This window comes from Phascolarctos cinereus, unplaced genomic scaffold, assembly GCF_003287225.1.
Source record: "Phascolarctos cinereus isolate Bilbo 61053 unplaced genomic scaffold, phaCin_HiC Scaffold_5;HRSCAF=322, whole genome shotgun sequence".
Classification (NCBI taxonomy): Eukaryota; Metazoa; Chordata; class Mammalia; order Diprotodontia; family Phascolarctidae; genus Phascolarctos; species Phascolarctos cinereus.
This window is the reverse complement of record NW_027555958.1, coordinates 467923928-467934525: the sequence shown is the minus strand read 5'-3', so window position 1 is coordinate 467934525 and position 10598 is coordinate 467923928. Positions and strand designations below refer to the sequence as shown.

The following is a 10598-nucleotide window of genomic DNA, read 5'->3' as shown; positions in this document are numbered from 1 at the left end:
ACTGAGGACTTGGGAAACACCATCCCAATTGAAGAAAAGACTTTGGAATACCATCCCATGATACATGAGCCAGAGACCCGGGATATTGGCCTCCAGGGGTTGAGATCTTGAGATACTACAAAACTACTGCTCCTGGGTCACTGCAAGAGGGGCAGGGGCCCCTTAGGCTTAGGAAGGACTCACCTGGGACGTAGCAGGGAGCAGGAAGTACCCCCACTGGTAGCTTTTTCTTGCCCACTTAGTGCTATGCTCACTTGTTTGTATATACTGCACATGAGCATAAGAAGGGTTTCTAGTGCCCTGTAAATTTATACATCCTAGAATGGATTAGTGGTCGTGTCACCCTAGTTACAAGTTAGGTTTGAGTCAACAAGCATTTATTAAGTACCTACTACATGCTGGGGACTGTGGCAAGTGCTGGGATCCTCAGGACCAGAGTTGACCAACATCCAGTTCTGATCCTCCAGGGTTGTTAATAGTAGAAGAAATCTCTGTCCAGAAAGGACTTCCTGGCCTCTGATTCTCTACAATTTACCCTGTATATATGTTGTTCATGCACGGTTTTTTGTGCATTATCTCCTCCCATTAGACTGTGAGCTCCTTGAGAGAAAGAATCATGGGAGGGGGGAAAGTGTTCATTTTTTGGTTTTGCCTGTCTTTATATCCCCAGCACTTACCATTCTTCATTCTTGTCTCTATCTCCAGTGCTTAGCATAGGACCTGGCACACACTAGGCACTTAATACATGCTTACTGACTGTCTATTTCCCTAAGAGCATAAGATCTGGGGTCTAGGGCTAGAAATGGCCCCAAGCAGCAATCTAATCCGATTTTCTCATCACATATGAGGAAATTGAGACCTCAGGAAGATAAATTACTCACTTGCCCAAGGTTATTCAGGTAGTAAACGCTGGAAGGAGGATCCTAAGCCAGGTTGTCTGGCTCCAGAGTCACATCTTTGTCCACTACCTTTGGTGAAAGGAAGGAAGGGCAATGTGGGCAGGCACACTACCTTCAAAACCGTAAAGCAGTAGGAACCACCTTCTGCACTTACCTGCTGCGAACCTTTTTTTAATGAGTGAAAACCGGTAGCCTGCTCCCACCAGCTCGATGTCACAGCCAGAAAGGGTGCTCCCCTCACTGGTGAACTGCACGACCAACGGAGAAGGTTTGCTAGGGCCTTCGGATAACTGGAATCTTGCCAGCAAAGAACCCACACCTCCAAAAGAAAAATAATAAGCTATTAGCAGAGCAAAGCAATAATATAATGACTGCACTGACAGGATAATAAATCTTAAAGTTCAACCTGGTAATTAAAATGCAAGACTTGACTTGTTGGGAAAACGGTATATTTCAGTTACAAGACCGATGATGAATAGCATTTATTATGAAAGATTCCTAGCCGCCGTGTGAGGGCATGCATGACGCACAGAAGTCACACTGCAGAATTTAGGGCATGCAGGCTATCTCAGAGAAGGTTGGTTTTTCTTGTCACTGGCAGATTCAAGTCAGATGAAAAATTAAAAATATCAAAAGGATCCAGGAATACGCAGATGTCCAAACACGAGGAAGACACGCGTTAGCCTGAGAGCTCTTCTCTGCCTGGAAAATTGTCTCTTATTGGGGGTGGGGGGAGGGGGAAGAAGGGATGTCTGGGATGAGGGGAATCCATGAAAGAAATAAGTCAAAAGCTCAACAAGATGGGCTTTTTACTTGCTGATGCAGGTAATCAGAAGGTAGGAACTTTTCATGTCTGGCGGCAGATGTCTTTGGGTAATAATTGACTATTTAACAAATTACTTCGCATTTTTCGGAAGGAGAGGAGAAGAGGAGGCGTGGGAGGGCATCCGATGACTGCCAGAGAAGACGCGGACCATGGTCACAAAGAGAGATCACAGGATCGTAGTACTAGAGCTGGTCGGGACCTCAGAGGCCACTTTACAGATGAGGAAACTGAGGCCCAGGGAGGTGAGGGATTTTCCCCAATGTCATGTATAGAATAACAGACCGAGAGGTTGAATAATCCAATCTCCCAATTTTACAGATGAGGTCCAAGGAAGTCCAGTGACTTGCCCAAGGTCACACAGGTAGTATCAGAGGTAGGATTTTAACCTGGATCCCCATATTCTAGAGCCAGAACTCTTTAATGTGTGGACAGCCCACATGAGCCACTGGCATCCGTACTGTGTTGAGAGAAAGTAAGGAAAGCCCCAAGAGCTCCTTGGATGCCCCTGCCTTGTGTCAAATTTATGGGACGACGCAGACAAGAGTCTCACTGGTGACCAGCTCTGATCCCGTTCAACTCTGACCATGTTGCTTAAATTCTCTGAGCCTCAGTTTCTTTATTCGTAAAATGGGGATGAAAAAAGTACCTCCCTCCCAAAGCTGTGAGGACCAAAGGTATCAATGGATGTAAGGTGTGTTGCAAACCTTAAATATTTTTAAATGTGCTGTCAATATTATTGAATAAACAAATCGATTACCTCCATTTTCTGATTTTTGAGAGATGTCAGGGATCTTCCACAGTATTCTTTGCTGTTCAGTATTCCTTAAAATAAGATAGGAAACTATTTTGATATACTCTATGCTTTAGAAGAAATCTAAACTGCAACACATTTAATACTGAACTCACTCTTTCTTAACCTAGATCCTCCCCTCTTCCAAACCCCCCTATTTCTGTTACAGATCCCACCAGCCAGTTAGTGTTTCAGGTCATCTTGGCATTATTTTGGCCCCTTTCCTCTCTCATCCAATCTCCTGCCAAATCTTGCCATTTCTTCCTTCTCCTCTGACCCATCTCTCTACTCTCACAGCTGCTAACTTAGTTCTAGCCCTAACCACCTCTCCCCTAGCATATTGAAGCAGGCTCCTAATAATTGGTCTCCCTGCCCCAGTGTCGCCTCCTTCATCCGTTCTATACATGGCTGACAGTCATCTTTTCTAAGTACAGATCTGACCACGTGACTCCCCTATTCAATCAACACCAGTGACTTCCTATTGCCTCCAGAAAAAAAAAATAGAAACTCCTCTGTTTAGATTTTAAAGCCCTTCAGAACCTGGCCCCTTCTTTTTAGCCTCAATGGACATCACTCCCCTTTCTGTGAACTTTGATTCAACCCTTTCTCCCTGTTCCACACTCATGACACTCCCCTTGCCATCTCCATTCCCTTGCCCTGGCCTGGAATACACTCTCTCCTTTTACCTCAGGGAGCCCCTCTTTTCCTCTAACATGCAAATTAGGCACCATTTGGAATGGGTTCCCTGCCCATTAAAGTAGCTCACAACCCTCCTTGGTTGACGGTGTTCCAGCATTGCTGTGCATCACAAGGTCACTATTCTGTGTTGAGTCTTTCAGAAATTAACCAACATGGTGCTTGGGTAGCCAGCACAGCATCCAGCCCTGGGCCAGTACCTAGCTAGAACTTTTTAACCAACATGGTGCTTGGGTAGCCAGCACAGCATCCAGCCCTGGGCCAGTACCTAGCTAGAACTTTTTAACCAACATGGTGCTTGGGTAGCCAGCACAGCATCCAGCCCTGGGCCAGTACCTAGCTAGAACTTTTCTAGCTTGGGGAGGAACTACCCGGGCTACTATCACAGCCTCCAAGAAATGAGGGGAAATAAATCCCCAGCTGAGCTGCATGAGGCCCAGAGGGGTTCTGTCACTTCCACAGGGTCACACAGCTGGTAAGGGTTAGATAGAACCAGAATACACATTTTCCTGACTTGAAGTTCAACACACTATCAATCGATAGGCATTTATTAAACACCAGCTGTGTGTTGGTACAATTCTCTATTCTACTATTTCATGATATTTTTGTTAAAAAAAAGACGACCTATGATGTCATTGGAATAAGGCATTCTCAAGGATGTCTTTACCCTCTACCAATGCACACTGGCGTCTGCACTGAAACTTTGAGTATCAGAGCATTTCCTGAGGCTTTGAGAGGCCCTTAAGACAGTACATGTCAGAGGCAGGTCTTCTTGGATGGGGAACGACTCACAGGCCTTCTCAGGGGACACCCCTCACCCCGCACCCCAGCAATGTCATGTTGCCTTCCTGCCTTGGCCATAATTCTCAGCAAAGCACGTGTTTGGCAATCGGCTGCTGGAAAGTCCCAGTTAATATAATGCCTGATTCAGGAGAATGAAACTAAGGTAGATGCACAAGCTCTTAAAAAGCCCTACTTTCTGCTTTTTCACAACGTCTTGGGGAAACTGGAGTCTGATTCCCAGCCAGATTCTAGACTGCAGTGTCCTGGACTTTCTAGCACAAAGAGGTGATTTTCTTTCCTGAACCACTGTGATCTCTTAGCACAGAAGGAAGGCAGAAAACCCTTGGCAGAAGATGCATTGCAGAGAGGTTCTACGGGACTTGGTCACTGCCTACCAAACAGCAGGGGGCAGCACCGCTTGAAGTTTGGTGACTCCGCCATCAATGGGGACGAGAAACTGGACGTTGTTGAGGGCGACTGGGGTGGTCATCGCGTCTGTGTTGTATTTGTAGTCAATGCGCAGGTCAGTGCTCGCTGGGTCACACCTCCAGCTCACTGCCAAGTTCAGCGGAGTGGACTGAATACCCTGGGCAGACACCTGACCCAAAAACAAAGAGGATGAAGGTTTCTTTCACAGACACTCTGATTCCTTTGCATCCTCCAAATTGCAAGGATCTGCTCAGGAGAAATTTGCAGATTCCAAGATTTTGGAACATGATTTTGTTTAGAAAAAAGTCCCTGGATGGAAACCACTGGGCTGGAATGTTTTCATAGGACCAAAGGTCTGGAGAAGGCAGGAAGCTCTGTGGCCACTGAGTCCAGGTTATACCTGAAAGGAATCCTTGCTGTAACCTCCCAAACAAGCAGTATGCAGCCTGTTTGAAGACCTCCAAGGTCAGGGAACTCACTACCTCTCAAAGCATCCCATTCCACTTTGTGACAGATCTAACTGCGGAAACTTTTCCTCACACTGAACCCAAGTTTTCTTGTTTGAACCTTCTACCTAATGCTTCTGACTCTACCCTCTGGTGCCAAGTAGAACAAATCTCATCTCTCTTCCACGTGACAACCCTTCAAATACTTGAAGCCAGCTATGATGTCTCCCCAGGTTTCCCTCATTCGGCCCCCTTCCTTCCCCAGTCTTCTCTTCTCTAGCACACACTTTCTAGGTTCCTTCAACCAGTCTTCCCACAACACAGCCTCAAGACCCTTCACAATTCTGGTTGCCCTCCTCTGGGTGCTATCCAGCTCATCAACAGTCTTTTTAAATTGTGGCTCTGAGAACCAAACGTAATAGTTCAGATGAGGTCTGACCAAGGCAGATTACTGTCTTCCTGCCTCACTTCCTGCTGCCCAAGATCAATGGCAGGAGCCTCTGTGGCTCCCACATCCCACTGATCAGTCCAACAAAGCCCAGAGCTCTCTTTCCAATAAACTGGCATCTAACCATACTTCCTTCCTCCTATACTTAGGAAGTTGATTTTTTTCAAATCTAGGCATAAAGCTGCATTTTTCTCTATTGAATTTTACCAATGCTGAACAATAAAAGTATGTCATTTAGAAAGGCATTGTGGTATAGTGGGCAGAATGTCAGCCTTGACATTTGAAAGACTTGGGTTCAAATCCTGATTCAGCTGCTTACTAGCTATGTGACCCTGGCAAGTCATCTATACTTTCTGAGGTTCAGTTTCATATCTGCAAAATGGGGATAATGAGAATAATGACTTCTCAGGGTGGTTTTGAGGATCAAATTATATTTGTGAAGTATTTTGTAGATATTAAAATGTATATAAATGTTAGTTATTGTTGTTTTTTAGCAAAAAAAAGTTAATGTGATCTTTGGTTACACAGAGGGATCTAGGAGGGAGATGATTGGATTCCCCTCTCCCCCACAATCTGCTGTGCTCAGACCATATCTGGAATCTTGTGTTCAGTTCTGGGCACCAACATTTAAGGGACACATGGATAAACTGGAGTGTGTCTGGAGGAGTGCAGTCAGGAGATTGAAGGGCCTGAGTGCGTGGCATCTGATGATCATCTGGACAACGTGGGACGGTGTATGCTGGAGAAAAGAAGACCAGGGTGGAGAGGAGCTTCAAGTGTTTGAATGACATGGAAGAGAGATTAGCCTTGGCATGCAAACCTTGGGAGCTGAACCAGAAGCAATGAGGAGATGTTGCAAAGAAGTGAACTGGGTCTTGAAATTAGGGGAGAAATCCCTCCTAACAATGAGGATGGCCCCAAAGGGGAATGGTTTGCCTTGAGGGGCATGGGCAGAGGTCTTCAACCAGAGCCTGGAAGACCATTTACAGGCATGCTGTTGGGGGGAATCCTGGTCAGGCTTGGGAGTTGGCTGAGACAACTCTGAGCACCCTTCCAGTTCTGAGAGGCTCCTCCATGTTTTGCTTCTTGGATCAGATGTTGAGGGAGAGAGGGGTCATTTCACTTGGAATTCCATGCTTTCAGACAGCTATGAGTTAGCAATTTGACAAAAGGTATCTTTACCCTGACAATCGTACTTGCCTGATATTTGAGCATGTCCACATTATAATATGTTGCCTGTGGTTTTTGCTCAGATACTTTCTTTAGGTGAGTCATCAGATTTGGCATGTTTACCCAGAATTCCTTGGTGTTGGCATCACATTGTGCATCATCGCTATTCGAAGAATGAGAAAAAATTTGAGTTTCTAGTTATGCAAAATAAAAGCACCACACCATGTTCCCATATACAAACAGAGAAATACATGCACACACGTGTCTACACGCATATTCAACAACCTGTGTCTTTGACTTTTCTACCTATTTCTAGAAATTCTCAGTTTTCCCATCTACAAAATGGGGATCAGACCAGATGATCTCTAAACTGCTGTCTAGGTCTGTGATTCTATGAACTCTGAGCATATGGATGGTTTTGATACACATATAAATTCCATTACCTTTAGGACAAAATGTAGATTCATCCACTTGGCTCTCTACAATCAAATTTGCACCTACCTTCCCAGTCTTACTAAATACACTTTCCTCTTCAAACTGGCTAACCCATATAAACCTATATCCCATATATAAGCCATATAAGTTCTCCATATAAGCCTACATCCCGCTCCTACATCCTGAGTTTGCACAGGTGTTTCCCTTCTGCTTAGAATGTGTTCCCCATTTATATCTGCCTCTTAAAACCCCGACCTTCTTTCAAAGCTCAGTTTAGGTGCCTCCTCCTGCATGACCTTTCTGGATTCCTCCTAATCACTTATGTTCTAGCCTCTTGAAATAATTCTGTGCTATTGGAGATACATTTTCTTTCTCTTTATTTGGAGACATTTTGTATCCCTCCAGTAGAATGTAAACTCCTTGAAGGCAGGATTATTTCATTTTTGTCTGTCTCCAGCACCTAATAAAGTACTTGACATGTAGTAAATGCTTAGTATATGCTGACTGAATGGAATAATGAGGTCAGTCCCATGAGGATTGTCCATCAGTCTGACAGAGGTTTCTGGGGTTGGCCAGTTAGACTTACTAAACCTGATGATCACAGTAAGCAGCTGCAATTAAAACTCAATCTTTGAATGATCCCAGCTGAGCCTGACTGGATCAGGAGAAACTAAATTCTCTTGTTAACATTGTCAAAAATTTGTCTTGACTGGTCCCTGCTCTTCTGGGAAAAATATTTCCCCAAATTCACAGTTTTGTCAGTTTAATAATTATAGTAACAATAATATCAACAGATATTTCTATAACATTCTAAAGTTAGCATACATACATGATGTGAGACCCATTGTGAGTTAAAGACTACAGGTGTTGCAGTTACATAGCTAATGAGTGTCAGGAATAGGATTGGTATAAAGTCTTAGCCCTGGGGAACAAGAACACAAATTTACAAGTATGTTGGAACCCAGCCCTTGGCCCTTCCCGCACTGTGACGCCAGGGCCTGCTGGCCCTGCCAGCCTTCTCTCCATTGCACCGTTTTCCAAAGAAGAGAAGGACAATAGTAACTCTATAGTAAATAGTAACTGTATAGTAACTCTCCTCAGGCCATTTGGATTCTGCAGTGTTGAGTTATTTCACTTAGAAGTGTGGAAGAAGGGCAGCTAGGTGGCTCAGTGGATAGAGCACTGGCCCTGGAGTCAGGAGGACCTGAGTTCAAATTTGGCCTCAGACACATAACACTCACTAGCTGTGTTATTTGTGTGACTCTGGGCAAGTCACTTAACCTCAATTGCCTCATCAAAAAAAAAAGTGTGGAAGTGAGGGAGGGAAGGGAGAAGAATGGTAAGAACCATGGCAGAGCATATGCGCCTGGGGAGTTCGGCTGTCTAACGGTCAGCCTGAGGCTCTGGGTAGCCTTGGTTTTACATTTGGAGTCTATCCATTGACTTAGCATCCCAGGACCATTCTAGAATCGCAGCTTTAGAGCTGGAAGGGGGGCTTTGAGCACATTTTTCTAAGCCCTTCATTCCCCAGATGAGGACACTGGGTCCCAGAGAGATCAGGAGATGTGCCCAGGGTCACAAAGATAGTGTAGGCCATAACAGGACCTAATCACCCATCTGAAGAGCCCTATTTCTTTAACTATTTCCTTGGGCACTAGAGGAATAAAAATATAAAAATACTAAGATATAAAATAAGAATAAAACAAGGTAAAAATAAGGTGAATAGATCACTACAACTTTCTCACCCCTGAAAGAAAAACTCTAGGATTATGATGGTCAGCAATACCTTCCTATAAAATGAATACTACATGAGCATCCACATATGTGTGATTACTACAAACTTATATCCATAGCAAGAATGGACATAAAAAGAAGAGGCAACATGGCTTAGTGGTTAGAGAACTGCACTGGCAGTTAGGGAGAACTGGGTTTGAATTCTACCTTGTACATTTACTAGCTGTATGACCTTGGGTAAGTCCCTTCACTTCTCTGCAATTCAGTTTCCTTGTCTTTAAATGGGGATGACAATAACACCTACCTTCTAGGGTTAGTGTGATGATCAAATGGGAAAATAGACGGAATTGTAAATTCCATTCTATTGCAAACGTTAGGGCTACATAAATCTGTACCATTATCATCATGATCATCATTATTAGTGTTAGAAACATTGTATAATACATACACACATATACGCACAGTACAATTTCACTAAATACATCTACATATAATGCTAAATAAAACTTAGTAAACTTTAGATTTAGCATGGGGCAGGGCAGTCTGAATCAGAAGAAGGATCAATTGTAATACATTTTTAAAAGAATGCAGTTTTAATTATTTTCAAACATTAATAGCTCAAAGTAAGCAAAAACATTGTTGCCCAGTATCGGTCCTTAGAGGATCTGCTTTAATAATCACTCGAGAAGGCTTTGACATTGATTCATCTCCACACAGGTGCTTGAGCTGTACATGAGACTGTAAGCTCCTCGAAGGCAGGGGCTGTCTTTTGATTCTTTGTATCCCCAGTGCTTACTACGGCGCCTGACACATAGAAGGTGCTCAATAAATATTTCCAGATTGATTGTTACTGATAATGCTTTGTTCTCGGAAGTACTTGCATCATCCCTCCTTTTTAGATTATTAACCTATTGAGTGACAGCTCTCCTTAGCTAATTGTACAGATGGAACCTTCATTCAGGGAAAGGACAAACTTGCTGACCTTTTGAGCTCTCTAAAAGCAGAAAAGGCTGTCTTGGAAGCTAATGGAGTCTTCTTCACTGGAAGTCATCCAGGGTGTCATGCAAGGGACACTCAGAATTAAGGATCGTTCGCCTAGAGCTTGGAGAGATTTTAGTCCAACACCCTCATTTCACAGGTGAGGAAACGGAGGCTCACAGAGGTCACCCAGCCAGTAAGTGTCAGAGGCAGGTCTTTCTGAGGGGCAGGTCCAACAGGCAAAGTGCTCTGCCACACTGCTCTTTCACTGTGCTGCCGAGATGATGTCTGAGATTCCATCCAGTTCTGGGTCTCTGGTATGGTTTTTGGAGGCTATGCCTCTAGGAGATCCCACTGATTTGGAAAGGCCCAGATATAGGCCCGGTGACAGACTCCCTGCCTTCCTCTTGAAGACTTGCCTAGATAATTCCCAAGCTAGCCACAAGCTCATGCATGGGCCACACTAACTTATGAAGAACATCCCCCAGGGCAAAGATTGGGGTGCAACCTGGGCGGGGGATGTGCCTGCATGGATTGAAATCACATATCCTTAAAGTGTGGATTAAATGGTTATTACAGAGCCCTAACACCTGGGGTAATTCTGGCACCTGGGGAAAGGAATGCAAATACACCCCAGGGAAAACCCAGAAAACTCCAGACTCAGAGACCAAGAAGGCATCGGGAGGGTGTAACTATGGAGCAGAGGAAACATAGCATCTGCTCATATCCTAGTTCAACTCAGCATTCCTACTAACTAGGGGCTGAAGGAGCATTATGCTCAGAGTATATGTATTCTCTAAATTTGGTGTCCTAGGACAAGCCCCAACTGCCCTGCCCCAGTTACATCTCTGTTTACCAGGGACAGGAACTAGAGCAGTGATTCCATTGATATGGGAAACTCTTAGATAAGGAGCAATTCAAGCAATTCAAGCTGGCCTGCTCTGTCCATAATAGACTGATGGGG

General features: G+C 44.3%; 1 protein-coding gene across 12 annotated transcripts in view; it reads right to left on the bottom strand.

Annotated features, from left to right (window-relative positions):
* Nucleotides 1-10598, bottom strand: part of SGIP1 (SH3GL interacting endocytic adaptor 1) — a 299844-nt gene that overhangs the window by 10253 nt on the left and 278993 nt on the right. For all 12 annotated transcript variants that reach the window (XM_078156704.1, XM_078156693.1, XM_078156695.1 and 9 more), the window contains 4 exons: nt 6518-6650; nt 4390-4592; nt 2483-2547; nt 1054-1218 (listed from right to left, as the gene is read on the bottom strand). In XM_078156704.1, the coding sequence (XP_078012830.1) occupies nt 1054-1218; nt 2483-2547; nt 4390-4592; nt 6518-6650 (566 nt within the window). The remainder of the gene's footprint in view (nt 1-1053; nt 1219-2482; nt 2548-4389; nt 4593-6517; nt 6651-10598) is intronic.